Source organism: the organism of the source record quoted next, unplaced genomic scaffold (genome assembly GCF_019419815.1).
Source record: "Pyrus x bretschneideri cultivar Hongxiangsu unplaced genomic scaffold, Pyrus_bretschneideri_v1 Contig32, whole genome shotgun sequence".
NCBI lineage: Eukaryota > Viridiplantae > Streptophyta > Magnoliopsida > Rosales > Rosaceae > Pyrus > Pyrus x bretschneideri.
This window is the reverse complement of record NW_025999635.1, coordinates 4,287,212-4,305,597: the sequence shown is the minus strand read 5'-3', so window position 1 is coordinate 4,305,597 and position 18,386 is coordinate 4,287,212. Positions and strand designations below refer to the sequence as shown.

General features: G+C 37.6%; 3 protein-coding genes across 4 annotated transcripts in view; all 3 read right to left on the bottom strand.

Annotated features, from left to right (window-relative positions):
• LOC103942294 overlaps positions 1-15,162 on the bottom strand; it is a 33,204-nt gene extending 18,042 nt beyond the window's left edge. Inside the window, exons 1-7 of the mRNA XM_048590740.1 lie at positions 15,086-15,162; positions 14,472-14,485; positions 14,264-14,365; positions 14,030-14,101; positions 13,169-13,322; positions 12,330-12,433; positions 10,724-10,775 (exon numbers count right to left, since the gene is read on the bottom strand). Coding sequence (XP_048446697.1) covers positions 10,724-10,775; positions 12,330-12,433; positions 13,169-13,322; positions 14,030-14,101; positions 14,264-14,365; positions 14,472-14,483 — 496 coding nt within the window. The 5' untranslated portion in view covers positions 14,484-14,485; positions 15,086-15,162. The remainder of the gene's footprint in view (positions 1-10,723; positions 10,776-12,329; positions 12,434-13,168; positions 13,323-14,029; positions 14,102-14,263; positions 14,366-14,471; positions 14,486-15,085) is intronic.
• The window catches only part of LOC103932330 (receptor-like protein EIX1), a 100,010-nt gene that overhangs the window by 50,013 nt on the left and 31,611 nt on the right, over positions 1-18,386 (bottom strand). The window lies entirely within an intron of this gene.
• LOC125468186 (receptor-like protein EIX1) lies at positions 4,118-9,452 on the bottom strand. Of its 2 annotated transcripts, XM_048590716.1 has the most exons (3): positions 9,319-9,452; positions 7,520-7,610; positions 4,118-7,396 (listed from the first exon to the last, which is right to left on the bottom strand). In XM_048590716.1, the coding sequence occupies exon 3, from the start codon at positions 7,294-7,296 to the stop codon at positions 4,396-4,398; it is 2,901 nt and encodes a 966-aa protein (XP_048446673.1). In that variant the 5' UTR covers positions 7,297-7,396; positions 7,520-7,610; positions 9,319-9,452; the 3' UTR covers positions 4,118-4,395. The 2 variants fall into 2 exon arrangements, with proteins under 2 accessions (XP_048446673.1, XP_048446672.1); XM_048590715.1 differs by lacking the exons at positions 7,520-7,610; positions 9,319-9,452 and having other exon boundaries at positions 4,118-7,494.

Below are 18,386 nucleotides of genomic sequence, written 5' to 3'. Positions count from 1 at the left end.
AAATGCACCTCGAGGTGCTGTCGAGGAACTAGGGTTGAGCACAGAACAGGCAATTGAGCCACTCAATCAACCAACCTGTCTATGTATCCATTCGACCAACCGAAATTTTGGCGCTAGTTCTAATGCCTTGACTTTTCAAAGTATTCAAGAAAGACAAACCTCAAAGTATGCCGCGCACGAGGACCCTATAGCTTTCACCAAAGATTGTGCTTGTACGGGTCTCTTACTTTTCCTTTCATCTGGAGCATATGGACATTCCAAGAAACACATTTCCCTTACAAGCCATTCTTGTGCTTAAAAGCTGGCATGGAAGGAGTTTTATGTACTCCCATATCCCTTGTAGATCTCATTGATATGTTAATAACAAGGAATATGCAAGTTTTGGATATCTCCGTATATAGGATCCGTGCTGTTGTGAGATATTTAAATATTTTCCACCAATACGCTTTTTTCTCTTCAGTTGTTCCTTGAAAGAGTGCACCGTCTGTCTCTAAAGCGAATTTAGAAAACAAGATAACATAGTAGTTCCTACCCACATGGTCCACTCCCTTAACAGGTCCACATGAATCATAGTTAACAGCTACAGTTAAACCACCTGCCTCATTCGACTGGAGACCAATAGTTGTGTGAAGTATGAGCAATAAGCCTTGTTTGATGATGTGAAGGTAAAAATGTCATTTTATGTTTTCTGAGAGTAAATTCAAATCCCGGAGTCAAAACATTTATTAATATAAAAAATATTTCATGATCTCAAACAAATTACCCCTCAGTCAAATGCTTTTCGCTTTTTGGGAGTGATTTCCAATCACCTTCCTTTTTACCTTTTTTTTTTTTTACCCAAAAAAAAAATAAATGAGAAGTTCAATTTTGGTGGTAGCTGCCTACTCAAATTATATAATGGCGTTTGTGTGAAAGAAAGAGGACTTTGTCGCTCGTGTGAAAGAAATAACTTTCGACAATGGCGTTGATGTTGTCTATGATGGAGTAGGGAAGGATACGTTTGAGGTTTAAGTTTTACTTTTCTTATGATCTCCATAAGTGTGTCATGATTTACTCATATGTTGCTGCATATATATGCCTGACCAACTCCAAAATCGACGCAAGTGACTTCTAACTCAGTTGGTCAAGACCATTCGACATTATCTGATATATAACATTTATTTTGGACTATGAAGTCTTACAAATAGATATTGTTTTCAAGGATCGTTGGCAGCGATGAAGACTCGTAGGCACATGGTGAGTTTTGGGCAGTCATCAGGCGAGCCAGATCCAGTTCCCTTACAAGTGAATTCAATGCCCCATTTCTAATAATTTGCTTGATTAAGATTCCAATACTTTACTTGAAAGAATTTAAGCTAAGGTTGTAAAGACTGATTGCATAAGCTCACCTCAATTGAAGATGAGTGAGGTTTTGACTTTATTATATAGAGATTACAAGATAAGTATGTTACAATATAAACGTATAGTAGATTACAAGTGAATTCAAATTACAAATATAAACTGATAGAGTCTAAGAAGAGAGAGGACTGCGTTGGGTTCTCTATTTGGTGAAGAGTCCTGGAGTTATCCAAACTGACTTTGACTTGGTGAGCGGGACTTAGGTGATTCAAAATGTAGGGATGTGGATTGCTGACCTGGAGTACATGTAGGAATAATAGGTTTATCATGCCCTCGCAAGCTAAGCGGCCTTGACGAACAAGAAGCTTGGAGAGGAGATAACTGAAACAAGCAGAGGACAACCTTTTGTGAGAAGATCTGCAATCTGATCAGTAGTTGTGACATAGCCAACTTGAATTTCTTTGCGAACAACATTTTCTCACACATAGTGATAGTCAACTTCAACGTGTCTCATCCTTGCCTGATAAACAGGATTAGAAGCTACTGTAAGTGCACTGATATTGTCGCACCATAACTTTGGTGGAGAAAGAGAAAGGTGCAGGTCATGAAAGATATGGCAAAACCAAGATAAAGTGGTTGCCATATAGGTCTGTTGTCTATACTCGGCCTCAGTGCTTGAGCAAGACACCCCTCGCTGTTTCTTGGAGCTCTAAGAGACGAGATTATCTCCAAGGAAAATGCAATTGGCCCTAGTGGAGCGCCGATCATCAGGATCTACAGCGTAGTCCACATCGGCAAATGTAGTGAGTGTGAGAGGACTAGGTTTATAGACAATGCCCTGATTATGAATGGCCTTCAAGTATCAGAATATGCGTTTAACAGCAGCCCAATGAGTAGTAGTGGGTGAATGCATATATTGGCAGACCTAATTGACGGTGAAAGTAATATTAGGTCTTGTGAAAAGAAGATATTGGAGAGCACCGTCTATACTTCAAAAATTATTGCCATCTGACAAAGGTTCTCCGTCATATATACTCAACTTACGGCCAGTTGCAGCGGGAGTGGTGAGAGGCTTTGCATCAGACATTTTGGCCTTCTTTAGAAGGTCTAGGATGTACTTGGATTGAGAAAGATACATGGCAATGGATGCCCGTATAATTTCCATTCCCAAAAAATAATGCAAAGGACTTAGATCCTTCATAGAAAACTTTTGACCAAGCTGTTGAATGAACCGAGATATATGTGATGGATTATTGCCCGTAACAAGGATGTCGTCGACATATGTCAACAATAGATAATTGTGGATCCATTAAATAAGGTGAATAGTGAAGAATTTGCTACTGAGGCCTGAAACCCAAGTTCTTCAAGATGTTGGGAGAAACATTGAAACCAGGCACGAGGTGCTTGTTTCAAACCATATAATGATTTTTGCAGTCTACAAATATGTGATGGAAACTGAGGATCCACAAAACCTGAAGGTTTGTTGCATATAAACTTCTTCTGCCAAAGAACCATGTAAGAAAGCATTCTGAACATCAAGTTGTCAGATAGGCCAATTGTAGTAAAGTGCAATGAAGAGAATGAGTCTGATTGTTGCATGAGTGATAACCGGACTGAACGTCTCGCTACAATCTACACTTTCTTACTGATAAAAGCCATTTGCGACTAGTCGAGCCTTAAACCGCATTTATTTGGAAGAACATTCATGGATGGAAGAAATGGAACCAAGGACCATGTGCCAGTACACAAAAGAGCATTAAACTCTTCTGCCATTGCCTGTCGCCATTCGGGATATTTGTTAGCCTATGTAAAACAAGTAGGCTCAACCACAGCATTAGGGGCAACAAACCAAATGAGATGAAGTTTCGCTAATGCTGGAGACTCATGTAGAGTACATGATTCAGATTTTGTACATGCAATATATGCCCTTATTATTTTCTTTTCGGAGATTTAAACAGACCCCTGTTCTTAACCCTTATGCTTAGGATGTCAAGCAACTACAGATCGATACATGTTGAGTCGAGTCGTGTCGAGTCGAGCCGATTTTATTTATTCTAGGAACAAAGTTGCTTCATGTTTCAAGTTTGTAAACTTTGCGTATATTGCCATCAATACGAATGCTTTGTGACAGAGAATGCCTCTAAATAACATAGGAACATGCTAACTCTGTCGTCACCATTTTGCTTGCTCCACAATCATTTCAAAGCTGCATAGCAATTGGGTTTTCTCGTAAAAGAGCGAGAGGTGTCATGTGAATTAGTACGAAGAAGAGAGAGAGAGAGATAAGTACTACAAAGAAGAAGGGGAGACAAAAGAGAGAGAACAAAAGAAAGATCCAGAGGTAAAATTGTAAATGAAAAATAATTAAAAATACAACCACGAAATAATGTGAATAATGTGAGTTTGCTGATAATTAAGTAATGGGGTGTGTTATAAACACACCCTATTTTACTTCTCACACACCTCTTGATAATTTTTGTTCGTTGATCTTCTTTAATTCATCCAATTCAACGGCCGAAAATTAAAAAGGTGTGTGAGAAGTACAATGGGGTGTGTGGATATCACACCCCTTAATTAATAGGTAACTAATCCCTAAACCATTTTCACACATTTCTCTTGTCATTCAATTTGCTTCTACTGAATTAAGAGTTACTTGTTAAGAAAACAAGTCTTTTAATTTTATATGGGATTTTTTTTCATATTTTTTATTTTTTAAGAAAACCTTGACGGTACGAGGGATATTTTATTAATAACGAAACAAATACATTACACTTAGTCAGGAGAGAATATAAACCTTACCCCTCATAATACCAAGAAAAGGAGAAAAACAACATTGAGTAAGAAGGGGGGGCATAAACCTTACCCCTCTAAAAACAAAAACAAAAACGATACAAGGGAGGGGTGACATGAAACCTAACCCCTCTAAAGCCAAACCTGAAAGAAAAATACAATGAAACAAGAGGACGAAATTTGACAAAATCATACAACACAACCATACTGGCATATTCGTCACAGCAAGGAAAATGCCAACAAACTTACGCAGAGTACAAAACAAAGCTAAACATATTCAACAATTACATGATACATTTTAAGCACTATCCTATTCAGCAACTGTGAAAGAAGAACGCTCCATGGCATGTTTACCAGCAAAGAACCAAGTACAATCCAAAACCCCGTGAAGAATCCAACTCCTAAGCTCACGTAGAACCACCCATCTTCTAGTAAACGGTATCCACCTCCTCCGTCTTGCTCAACTGTTGGTGGTGGTATCACCCCATTCGTGCTGCAATTCTTGTTGAGGGGAGCTCCGCATAATTCGTTGCCGACGAAGCTCGACTGATCAAGGCTCTGCAGTTGAGTGCTTTCCGGAATTCGTCCCGTCAAATTGTTGTAGGCCAAGTTTAAGTGACTCAGAAATGTCAAATTCGTCATGCTTGGAGGAATTTCACCATCAAGTTGGTTCATGGAAAAATCGAGAGATTCTAACCGTGCCATATTACCAATCTTTGAAGGAATTCTTCCGGTGAAGTGATTATTCGATAAATTGAGGGACTGCAATGCGAGGAGGCCGGTAAGTTCTTCAGGGATCTCTCCATACATAAAGTTGCATGAAAGGTCCATGCCTTTTACGAATCCCAGAATCTTGGCATATTCCATTTCTATCCCTTTCGTTACCAAGATTGCATTATCAGAAATAATAAAGCTAGCCTTATCAGAAATAACAAACCCAAGTATTGTTGGAGAAAATGATTCTGAAAAATTAGCCAAGGCGCTCAAATTGTGGAAGCATCTCGGTATCATTCCTGAGAGTTTGTTATGTGCAAGGTCCAATATCTGGAGACTTTTCAAATAACAAACTTCAGTAGGAATATCTCCTTCAAACTTATTTGAACGAAGATTAAGAACATGCAACCATGAAAGGCTTTTCCCTATCCATATTGGTATGCTTCCGGAAAACCCATTTCCACTAAGGTCAACAACTGACAACTCCGTACAGTTCTGCAGGGAATGTGGCAATTCTCCATACAGGTGATTATTGCGCAAGTACAGTGATTCCAGCCCTTCTAAGTATCCCATGGACATTGGGACATTCCCAGTTAGGTTGTTGTTTTCTAAATTTAGGAATTGCAAGGATTGCCAACTCATCCAACAATCGGGTACTTTTCCTGTGAGAAAATTGTTCCCGAGATGAAGAAAATAAAGTCGCTTTGTTTCATCCGGCCTATCACAGAAGAAGTGGAAAACAGATCCAGAAAATGATGAATTGGAAAGATCTAGCCAATCTAATGAGGTGGGAACAATAGGCAATGCACCAGTGAAATGGTTAGAACTAAGATCAACCACTAAATAATTAGCAACAGATATATTTTGAATCTGCCCATACAACTGATTGTGAGAGAAATTCAAATACTCTACTTGGGAAGTCAAGTTCCAAAACCAAGTTGGAATAGTACTTGAAATTCCTGTACCAGACAAGCTTAGTTCTTTTAATTGCGTTTGTGTCCGCAACCACATCGGCCATTCAGGCCCCAAATGCCAGGAATCCAGCCGCAAAATTTCAAGTTGAAAAGGAGGAACCCAATCTCGACTAGTTTTCAGAGTAAGTGAGTTTCCTTTTGCAATGAAATGCTTCAACTTTGTAAGGTTGCTAAAAGAAACTTCCGACACTGCACCTTCTAACGAATTATAAGATATATCCAAATCCGTTAGCATTTTGAGTTGACCAATAACTTCTGTGAAAGTTCCATTAAACTGATTTCTAGATATGTCCAAATTTTCCAAGTTTGACAGATTTCCTAGTGACATTGGAATGGGACCTGATATAGTAGTATTCCCCAACGACAATGACTTTATTCCATCTGGACCACATCTAGACAAACTTTCAAAGATTTCGGATGGTCTTTGAACCGTGAAATGGTTCTCTGACAGATCAAGAACTTTCAACTTACAAAGATGCCCCAAAGAATTTGGTATTTTCCCTTCCAACCGATTGCCATCCAAGTGAAGATTGACAAGGGATGTCATGTTTCCAATGGAACTCGATATTTCACCGCGTAATTCATTGTAAGAAAGAAGTAAGGACTCGAGATTGTTCAAGCTATACAACCATTCAGGTATGGTAGAATTGAAGTTGTTCCACCCAAGATTAAGGACTTTAAGACCGGTCATATTCTGAATAGAATTGGGAATCGGATCAAGACTAATAGAATTGGATGACAAATCAATTTCCCTCAAAGATGTGATATTCTGTGAAATGCTAGGAATTGGACCTTGGAAACCACAATAACTGAGATCAAGAGAAACTAGATTTTTAAGACTGAAAACCCACCTCGGCATCAAAGAATTAAACTTGTTGAGAGAAAGATCAAGGACGACCAGGGAAGTAAAATTTGTGGTGGGTAGATGGGGAATTTGATCAAGTTCACAAAAGGACATATCTAACTCTACCAAAGAAGGGAGCATGTTTGTAACTTGCAACCAGTCAGATGCTTTGCTAAGATCTACATGGCTCAAGTCCAAGTGTTTCAGCAGAGAAAGACCAGAAATCCACCGAAGGTTTTCAACCTTCAGATTATAATTACTGAGATTGAGATAGTGTAGACTGGAGAGATTTCCTAGTTTATGAGGAATTACTCCATCAAACCATGAGGATGCAAGATTAAGGTGTGTTAAACTTGTCATAGAACCAAAGAAACTGGGAATTCGTGTTGTACTGAAATTATTTCTACTCAAGTCCAAGTAATTGAGATGCTTTAAACTGAGCAAAGAAGGATTTATCTTACCACTGAAGAAAGAGTGGAATTCCCAATCAGAGACGGAACTATTAAGGTGCAGCTCATGGATATGGCCGGTTATGTGATCACAGACAACTCCTGTCCAACTGCAACAGTCTGAATCTTCTTCTGCAACCCACGATGCAAGCCGATTGGCAGGGTCCTTGAGATCTTGCTTGAACATCAGAAGTGCTTGTCTTTCGCTTTCTTTGCAAAGTGGAGGCCAACCGGGATTTCCATTGCATAAACCAATACTGAAAGTAATGGTTGCAATGGCTAGAAACCTGATTAGCAGTGTAACAACTCTCATGGTTCTCTCCATAAAGTTCAAGTGAATGAAGCAGGTGATGTGTATGAGCAATGAAGGATCCAGAGTAGTGCTACCTATATATACTAGGGAGCCTCACCTTTTCTAAACCATCCTCTACGGCATGAGACCGCATTTTCAAATCGGTGCACGTCAATGAGAGTAGCAGTCGTCGGACGGACTCTTGGAATCTTGGACAAAAGTTTCATAGATGATAAGATGGATTAAAATAAGCGGCTATTTAGGACTAGCTAGTCCACATCTATAGAGACACAAGTTAATTTAAGACCCCACTTGGAATTGGGAATCGTCGCTCCTTCAAATACATTGTATTAATATACATGAAAAATTAATTTTTTTGATGGATGTGATATTTTTACTGGGATATAATACGCCCACCTAAGCTAGGCGTCAAACAGGTAAATGTGCAAGTGAAAGTAAAAAGGGTAAATTACAATTTACTTCTTTAAATTTTGGTACAATTGTAACAAAAAATTTTTCATCCCATGTTCTATCATTTATATAGTGACACATGATGTACCATCCCATGTTCCGGTCACATTGAAAAATCTCTCCAATTGTAACCTCGTACAACATTTCTATAACATTTCAATTTCATACATTTGGTTATAACTAGCAACAATTGCCCACGCGATGTTGCGGATTTTAAAAGCATTTAAATGATACTGTTGCTTGTATACACACAAAAGATCAGACTTCTATTTACATGCAAAAAAGATTAGACCAACGAAGTTCTTGTGGCTTTGGATCAACAATCGTACCACCATACAAAAGATTATGAAACATTGTTCGATTTACATGCAATTTTTCTATTTACCTTCAGAAAATTAGAATGATAATATTCAAAGATCATATGCCAGCTTGATCCAACTCATAAAACTCATAAAACTCCCACAGATAAGAGCAATGATCCTTCACTATTCATGGCAAGGCACACCAGATACAACCCATAAAACTCCCACAGATAAGAGCAAAAACGACTCAGTTTGTGTAGTTGGTAAAACCATAAACAAATTCCATACCATTTCACGGCCAATCCAGATACATCACCAGCAACATCATCAAGTTGCCGTGTAATAATACTTGTCAACTTTATCTCCAGATCAGATTCAACTTTAAAACTATCTTTCTTTAATTTGTTCAGAGGATTAAATTAATGTTTGATAATGTTAGGAAGTTGAGAGGATTAAATTTTATGTGGAAAATTTGGCCAAAAACTCTGATTTATTCCATACGATGGTGAATGCATGAAAAGTCATGCAGAATAATTAAAGCTTTGATTTTTCTTGCTCAAAGATGATAAGAAGGATTGAACTGTACATACGGCCATGTAAGTAGCTAGTCCATCTGTAGGGGCAGAACTTTAAGACCAGTCATATTCACAACCCCACCAGGAACTGGGAACAGTCCTTCATACAAGTCGTAGCTATATGATGAAGTACAAGAGTATTTGGTTAAAACTCTGTAAATTTTATGTGGAAAATTTGGCCAGAAACTCTGATGTATTCCATACGATGGTGAATGCATGAAAAGTCATGCAGAATAATTAAAGCTTTGATTTTTCTTGCTCAAAGATGATAAGAAGGGTTGAACTGTACATACGGCCATTTAAGTAGCTAGTCCATCTGTAGGGACAGAACTTTAAGACCAGTCATATTCACAACCCCACCAGGAACTGGGAACAGTCCTTCATACAAGTCGTAGCTAAAACCGAGTACCAGGAGTATTTCATTAAAACTCTCTAAACTTTATGTGGAAATTTTGGCCAAAAACTCTGATGTATTCACACGATGGTGAATGCATGAAAACTCATGCAGAATAATTAATGCTTTGATTTTTCTTACTGAAAGATGATAAGAAGGGTTGAACTATACATACTGCCATTTAAGAAGCTAGTCCATCCGTAGGCCATCTGTAGAGTCATATTCACAACCCCACCAGGAACTGGGAACAGTCCTTCGTACAAGTCGTGGCTAAGACTAAAGACCCTTCGTAGCTAGCTAGGATGCAACCACAATTAGCCACAGAATGATTGTCAGACCAGCAATAAGGATGCAAGCTATTTCAAGAAATGGAACTTCTCGAGTAATCAGAATGAATGTGAATCAACCTACAATATGCCCCCGAAAAGAATTGAGTTTGGATTAAAGCCGCTCTTTTAAGCAACGTTATTTCAAATGTTTATATTTGGCTACTGCTACATAATTTGATGACCGAAGAAAATGTTTATAATTGATAATCATATTCAAGTATAATAGCTGATCAAAAAGAGGTGGTTCATGGTGAACCCCTGAGTGCGAAAGAAAATGTTTAATCAAAGAGACGTGAAACTCATAACCACATAAATAACAATCTTATTATTATCATGGATGGATGTAATATCATTTATTATGTTTTTAGACACAAATCATAAGACTATATATTTCTAGTTTCATTTCACCTGTAATTTATAACCTTTAAAGGATGCTTTTCAAACTTTAAAGGATGCTTTTCTTTAATCCTGGTTCTTGACAATCAGTGAAGAGTAATAACACATACAGACATTAAACTTGAAACCTTTTTCCAAGCAGATGCTACACCTACAAAAATATATTAAGCTTAGGAGCAATGGAATTTGATTAGAATTATTCAGAGCTCAAAAATACGCGTAAACACATACAAATTTTTTTGAGCCGCACGATATTGGAGAAAATTCATCTGGTGGTTCATCAACTGAAAGCGACAACGATCCAAAATCAAGGGCAGGGTAGACGCCAGGTGGCCTTTCTCGAGGTTTAATTCACAGCTCAGCCCTTCATCAAAAATTGAAAGATCAAAATTACTTTTACAGTAAGAGCAATACCAGAAGATGTAATCTAAATTATTTATATTTGGTTCCCCTGAAATCCTTTTGACTGCTTCAACATACTATATGCAGACAGAACCAGAACCAAGTCCAGACTCACTCGTAATAGGTCTCCTCATCCACAACAATATCCCAGCTTTCCCCTGTCGTGCTTTTCCCATATTTGTGCACCTTACTGCAAAGAGAGAGCAAGTTAACTTGTCAAAGAAAAACCGGAACAATAGATGCCAATGCAGTTCAGCAAGTTTATTTCCTTTCGTACCCATTTCAAAAGTGCTCTTCTCCCCATGTCCTTCACCAACCTAGACATGAGAGAACAAAAACAGAGTTGCATCAGATTAAATTATTGAAAGAAAAAGTTCACTTCTGTTGTAACGAATCGACATTAGAATCAAGCAACCAAGTTATGAAATACGAATTTAAAATGTAACTATTTACCGTGTCTGAAATGAATCTGTGAAATCAAATAGTTAAACCCTAAACAGCACCACTGCAAATAGCATAAGAAAATAGAAATTAACCCTAAAGAAATTGGGAGAGAAGAATATGAAAAGGGAATACCTTTCAGCCCTTTGAGTTATTGGAAAAAAACCCAACAGAGCAACAGATAAACAAAAATACAGGAGGAAAGAAAATAAATTTTCAACTTGTAAGATTCATACGCGAACAGATTGGCAGTCAAAAGCATTTCAAAACTCAGAGCCATCAAGCTTTTTGATCTGCATGGAAATTATTTATGAAGTTTGAGATTCTTATAGACGCTTCAGACACATCGACATATTGAAAAAGCAATATTCAACAACCTAGTACCCATGCTCCATAGAAGGTTACAGAAAATATGAATGTCTGGACTCTGGAGTGAGAAAGTAAAAGGACTTACCGCGTACTTCATATCTTCCAAGTTTGTGTAGTCTACAATCCCTGTTGTTCCTACAAAAAAGGCATAGGACAAAAGCTAAGTCAATCGAAATTCTGATGTCTCATGAGCTAGGTCTTAGGATTAAACTATTGAACTAACACTATATGAAATAGCAGTGTATATCCCAAAAACAGTCTGAAATCTGGTTGATAATCGAAGAGTTCGAAGGGATTTACCTTTGGATTCTACGGCTTTCAAATGGAGTTTGCTTATGTGTGGGAGAGAGAGGTGAAGCGGCTAGGGTTTGAGTATGGAAGAGATGAAAAATGGAGAGAGCACCTGTTTTGGCTGAAGCAACGGCTCACACAATCCGGACAAAACTGCAAATGTCTTAAAAGGGGAAATTATAAAAAGAAACCTTAGCAACTGAATTCAAAGAAACATTCTGACATTGTAAATAACATTTCACAGGAAAAAAAAAAAAAAAAAAAACCTAAACTAATTACACTCGGATTACAATGTTATCATTTAATAATAGGAATTCCCAAACCTTAGCAGAAGATCCTGCATCTGCAAAGGATCCTTTAAAACCTTTTTTCTTGAACAACCCCGCAACGCAACACATCCAGGCAAGGTAAACCAACAGCACCCTCATGCTGAGCTCTCCTGTGCATATAGACCCCTTGCAAGTAATCTTAATCAGTCAGTTATCATGAATATACAACTTATATTAATTTTCTACAATATCCAACACACAAATATAACAGAGGAGGAAACTTTTACTTAAGCAGCACAAAATGATATCCTCTGCATTTCATTCCAAAATCCATCACTCTTATGTCTTTGCCTGCACAGTTTTTGCTCCAACATAGCCTGCCATGATGATAGCACTATCAATAATTAAGACATAAAGAAAAGGCTATCCTAGCTAGGTATTATCGTTGGAGTAAACCAACAGCAACATAAGTAAAGTAGCAGACCAAAGTTTTTTTTAGAGTTGATGTCTAAACATGTTTAAGTAGCGAAAAGATTACAACACATTGGATGTGTTAACAGATCCATAAGCTGATGACTCCCTCTCTGGTTTACCGGATCATTCTTAATGTATTCAACAATGCAGCAGCAATTAAAAGTCCTTGGAAAATGCCAAGCTACTATAAAGACATGACGAAAACTATATCTCACCTTACCCCCTTGTTGGCATAGACAGCATATCCATCCTTGTTGTTCGGGATGAATCATAATCCTGAACTCCATTATCATCATCGTCGAGAATGTCTTTGGCTTTTGTAGCAAGAACACGCCAAAACCCATGTTTGAATTCATTAACATTCTTCAATGACGTATGCTCGAATCAGATACCGGAATCAGATACAACAAAACACACAAGTCACGAATGAAACAGCACAAAACACACAACCCAAAAATTAAATGAAGAATTCTTTATAACATGCATGTTGATAATACCACGAAAAATTCCACTTCATTATACATGCATATTGTTTTCTCAGTCCAAATATGGAATTGCCATCATCTTTTTTGAAAGCACAAACCAAAATCACTTCTCAAAGAGATCATACACAGAAGAGAGTGGAAGCTTACCCAAGGCCAATTTCATGTTGTTCACTCCTTCTTCTTCTTCTTCTTTTGGACCCAACAATCTGTGGGTTTGATTGCAGCATAGTGATTTAGTTTAAAATTTCAACATTGATTATATATATGTAGATAATCCTAAACACTTCAATTAAATCTCAAATTGAAAAGAACACTTCAATCTGACTAAAACTTCACAAAGGAAAAAACAAAGACAGAAAAATGTTCAAGCCAATCTAGAAGCCAAAATGATCCCCCAACATCAGTAAATTAACAATAAAAATCTAAACCCATATAAATTCACAGGAAAATCAAAACGCGCGAAAAAAATTTTGGATCACAAATTGTCAGGTACAAAAGGATAAATTACAAATCCAAAAGAAAAAAAAAATCACAAACAAAATAAAACTTCAAATCAGTGAAGACCGTACCTTGAAAAGGGGTCGCAGCTCTTGCCAACATTGGTGCTTTCGCCATCTCGACCCTCAACATGCTTCCGGCCGTACTCGATGACCTTGGTTGTGGAATTCTCCAGCAATTCTGGCAGAATTGGTTGTGCCTGTTTGCTCGCCGCAAGGTTTTTTGCTGTGAATGAAGGCAAAATTTATAAGGTCAGAGAGAAACATGATAGCCACGGAAAAGAGTGCGAAAGAGTGGTGCAAAAAGACTGGCCGAAAGTTTTTCATGACCGGCAAAACATACACCCAAGAGAAGCAAGTATAGTTATTAAGATTTAAACATGAAAGCATTAATCTCTAGAAAAAATTCATCATCAATATCAACTTAGTGCTGAATCATAAAGAATTAAGAATCAAATGAAAGAGCGACAACTAAATCACATTCCAAGAACAGAAGGTTATATGAACGAACACAAACCAATTACAAAACTCACACTAATTGAACACAAATTTCAGCAAATACCCAGAATAAATAGCAATAACTTAACCATAACCCAGACCCAAATCACAAAAAGCGGCAAATATAACCTCAATCCCACTTAAATCCAAACAACCAGATGACCCAATCTCTCAAATATCACCAACTAATGATCAAGGCAGCTACAAAACAGAAAACAAAAATGTGAGTTCTAATTGAATTCATTTACATATACCCTACACCATTAAGACATTGTAATAAATTTATATTCCTGTATTCCATAAAGAAAAGAAACTCGTCATATGGAACAATTATAGGTACATAATGATTTGATAAGATAACACTTAAACTGTGCAAGACCTTGCAATTGCACCAGCATGGTAGCAAAGCGTAAATTATTTTAATCAGGTACATACCAATTGGTTGTGAATTTTCTGACCGCAGGTTGTTGAAATACCAGCCACAACAATCTTAACATCAACCTCGTCCTGCAAGGAAATGAAGTTAAACGTAAAACAGATCATTCTGGGAACACATGTAACCTAAAAAAATGTTATGCATTAAACTTGTGCTTCCAAGCATATATTATATATGACTTGTCCTGGATGTTCTTCTTATATTAAAGAAACCATGATTATTGTTGCGTATACCTTAAGCTCTGATAGTAGCATAGATACAGCCCGATAAGCAGGGTCTTCTGTGCTTTGCACGATAAACGTAAACTCTAAGGGACCACCATAGAGAGAAGTGACCTGTTTTCGTTAATTAAACAAAATAGTTTAGACCATATTGGAGGAAAACCTTGGATACAAATTCAACCTATTAAATAAGTTAGCAGAAGGATTTTGAACACCTCACCAGATAAGACATCCCTACAGTGCAAATACAGAAATTTAGATATGTCCATCAAAAGGAAATATAGTTTAACTATGTTAATCTAACATCACAAAGATATTGAGTTTCCAAGTCTCAGAGCCAATAGAGTGTAATTTGAACTTCTTATGAAGCAAAACCTAATTTTTCAACTCGAAAATAATACAAAAACATGATTGGCTTTGACCACTCTCATAATCAAGGGCCCACCAAATGGGTTTTCGATTTCTGTATGAAATTAGAAGCCTAAGTAATGTTTGATGACATATTGAATCATCAAGAGCAGGATTCATATGTCCCCTTCCTTGCACAGAACCTAAATATGATTGACATGTTCTCAGCACGATTCACTAACATAATGCATAATGTGATCTATGAAATGCCGACAAGCAATACTTCGAATCGAAGAATTTCGCAATCCCAGAAGCCGAATTCAAATGCCGGCAAGCAATTCATCCCAGACGCGACCCCAAATAACAAATTAAAACCCAACGACAAGAAAATTTTCAGTTGAATTTCTCGGTAGCCAAGCGGACCCGGATCTGAACGAAACATAAAATGGCGAATAAAAACTAAATTTTAAGGGGAAAAAAACAAACCTGGATCTGAACAAAAACTGCTAGCGGGCTGCAGAACGCTCTCTCTCTCTCCCTGTCCATGAACTTGCTGCAGTTGTTTTTCGTCTTCTCCTCCCTCCCTCCCTCCCTCCTCTCTGCAAGCCGCATGCCTTCCCCTCACCGAATCCCTCTCTCTCTCTCTCTCTCTCCCCCCCCCCCCCCCCCCCTCCCCCTCTATCTCTCCTCCTCTCTGTAAGCCGCATGCCTTCCCCTCACCAAATCCCACACTGAGCAGTCGATCCCACCGAACGCAAAACCCACAAAGCCCACTCCTTAAAGCAGTGGCATTACCGTAATTAAACTGAAATTCGGACCCAACACATAGACCACTCTGAAAAGCAGTGGCATGGTCGTAAATAGAGTAAAATTCGGGTTCGAACACTGTTCTGTTCATTTAAATATTGCCAATTTCAAACCTTACTTTAGACTAAAGTAATTTATAAAGAATAATCTATTAAGAGTAATACTATTCATACTATATTTCTATACCATTTTCAGTGGCATCTGATGTGGACAGTCACATTATTTGAAAAATTTGCAAAACTCAAGAAAAGAAAAGAGAAAAACTCTTCGTATACTACAATCATCATTTAATTAACTAGTTTTTCTTAACTATTAGTTTATTAAATAATGAACTAAATTTAAAAATCTGATTAATTCAAATAATGTGGTCGTCCACATCAGATGTCACCTAAGATAATATGAAAGGGGTGTACTATCCACCCACCATTTTTTACTTCTCACACACCTCTTATTAATTTATGCCCTTTAATCTTATTCAATTCATCTGATCCGACGGTCGAAAATTAAAAGGGTATGTGAAAAGTAAAAAAAGATATGTAGATATCACATCCCATATAAAAATATGGTACAAAAATGTAGTAAGAATACATTACTCATCTATTAATAAGTAGTATAGACTTAACAATTAATGATTTTTGACTAACAACAAAAAAACATGCAATTTATGATTTCAGGTATGGAAGCTTGTGGAGTTGTTACGGTTGTAGTACCACCATGTCATAATCTGTAAGGAACCGTATCAACTCAAGAGAAAGCAGCTCAAGCCAAGGAGGATGGATGCCACCATGTCATAATCTATAAGGAAGAGGACTTTGTCGCTCGTGTGAAAGAAATAATTTTCGACAATGGCGTTGATGTTGTTTATGATGGCGTAGGGAAGGATACGTTTGACGTATAAGTTTTACTTTTTTTATTTATCTCCATAAGTGTGTCATGATTTACTCAAATGTTGTTGCATACATATGCTTGATCAACTCCAAAATCGACGCAAGTGACTTGTAACTCAGTTGGTTAAAAGCATTCGACTTCATCTGATATATAACATTTGTTTTGGACTATGAATTCTTACCAATAGATATTGTTTTCAGGGATCGCTGGCAACCTTAAAGACTCGTGGACTCATGGTGAGTTTTGGGCAGTCATCAGACGAGCCATATCCGGTTCCCTTATCAGCTATTGCAGCAAAATCCCTCTTCTTGACTCGGCCTAGCCTATTTCATTACGCTATAACTCGAGATGAATTGTCAGAAACTGTAGGAGAGGTATTTGCCAATGTTGCATTGGGTACATTGCGGGTTCGAGTGAATCACACCTACTCATTGTCCGAAGCAGCACAGGCACACGCAGACCTGGAGAACAGGAAAACATCTGGATCTGTTGTGCTTACCCCCTAAGTCTAAAGCGAATAAGGGCTTCAGGTTGATGAGGATATCCGATTGCGATGGATGTCTCCTACCGTACTCGTCAAGAAATGAACTTGTTAAGCTAGCAATAAAAAGAGCTGAACTTTTTTGCATTGTTACTGATTTCTAAGTATTATCTTAAAAGTAGTTTTGAGCTAAAACTTTTGGAACATCATATGTAAACTCTTTTAGATCCAGCCGAAGAATTAAAATCCTTGTTCTTGAGAGGGATTTGAAAATCACTATAATCGGGCGATATTGTAAATCACTAAAATCTAGGTGAGAGGGATTTGAACTTTCGTGTAAGGGACAACAACTTTTGCAGTTTTGGTATTTCTTTTATACAACGTAATTCTAAGGGATTGGGGATTTGGTTAGGCCATACAATGGACCAACCACTAACTAGGCACCGAACTCAGCATAAGCTAAAACTTCTCGCTTACAAGTAAAAAGGAAAATCACTAAATCGTAATACTAGTTGGTTAGAGTATCTGTATTACATCTCCAATTTTTTTTAGGTAATAAATATTAATGAGCTCATACACTATTTTTTGAGTGAGAAGCTCACACAGTGTGTAAATATAAAAGATTTCAAAAGAGGGAAAACATATATGGAACAGAGAGAAGCTAGATAAAATTGTGTGAGGAGAGCGTGGGAGTTGAGAGAGATATTTTGGTAACATGTGTGTGAAGGAAGAAAAAAACAGTAAAAAAACAAAATTACTTTAATGTATGAGCCATTGAGCCCTCTAATTCTAGTACGTGGAGTTCATGTGAGGGTGCCAATGTAACCAAGTGACGTGGGAAGCATGCACATGTGAGAACACACAATCCTTGCCATGAAAACCATGGGCTCCAAGAGCTGGTTTTTTTAAACTATGTGCCCTCAAGTCCCCATAAATTAAGGCATTCTAGTCAGGTAACTATAATTTACATTTTTAGAATTGGCCAAGTTGAAATGGATAAGCCTCCCAGATGCCAATGAAGATAAGTGGTTGGGAGGGTGGTCTCATAATTCATGTTCATATTCTTCATGAGAATTAAGAAGATGGCGGAAGAGGACTTCTCTCTCATGTCACTCATTTTTATTGTTTCTATGAGTCTCCATTTTAACAATGTTTTGGACCTCATTACTATTTTTTTCACTTATTTTTTTAGCTTTCGGCTTAGATGTTATGCTATATTTATTGCTCAGTAAACCGTAATACTGTTTCCATATGCCTTGTCAAGTTTTCCTTAATGCTCACCGAAAATATTTTACCAAAATAAACAATTTGAATTTTTAACAAAAAAAAAAAAAAAACTTAGGTGTTAGGGGGGCTTGACAAACGCAAAACAAGGTGGACTCTGCACACGTAGAACAAGGCGTACCTCGGCGCACGGAAAGTGAGGAAGGGCTCCGTAAATGAGGTAGGCTATATGCATCGAAAACGAGGCGGGACCATCGTGCAAACTGAGGTGGGCTCGGCGTCGGATAAATAAGGCACACAAAACGAGGAGGGCCAGGGCCTGAAAAATAAGGATATACATTAAATATAAAGGTATTTGAATATAAATAAAGTAATGTAGGAAGGGAA

Excerpts from the sequence above, each read along its gene's own strand:
- LOC125468186 (XM_048590715.1), bottom strand. The coding sequence starts at position 7,434 with ATGGAGAGAACCATGAGAGTTGTTACACTGCTAATCAGGTTTCTAGCC.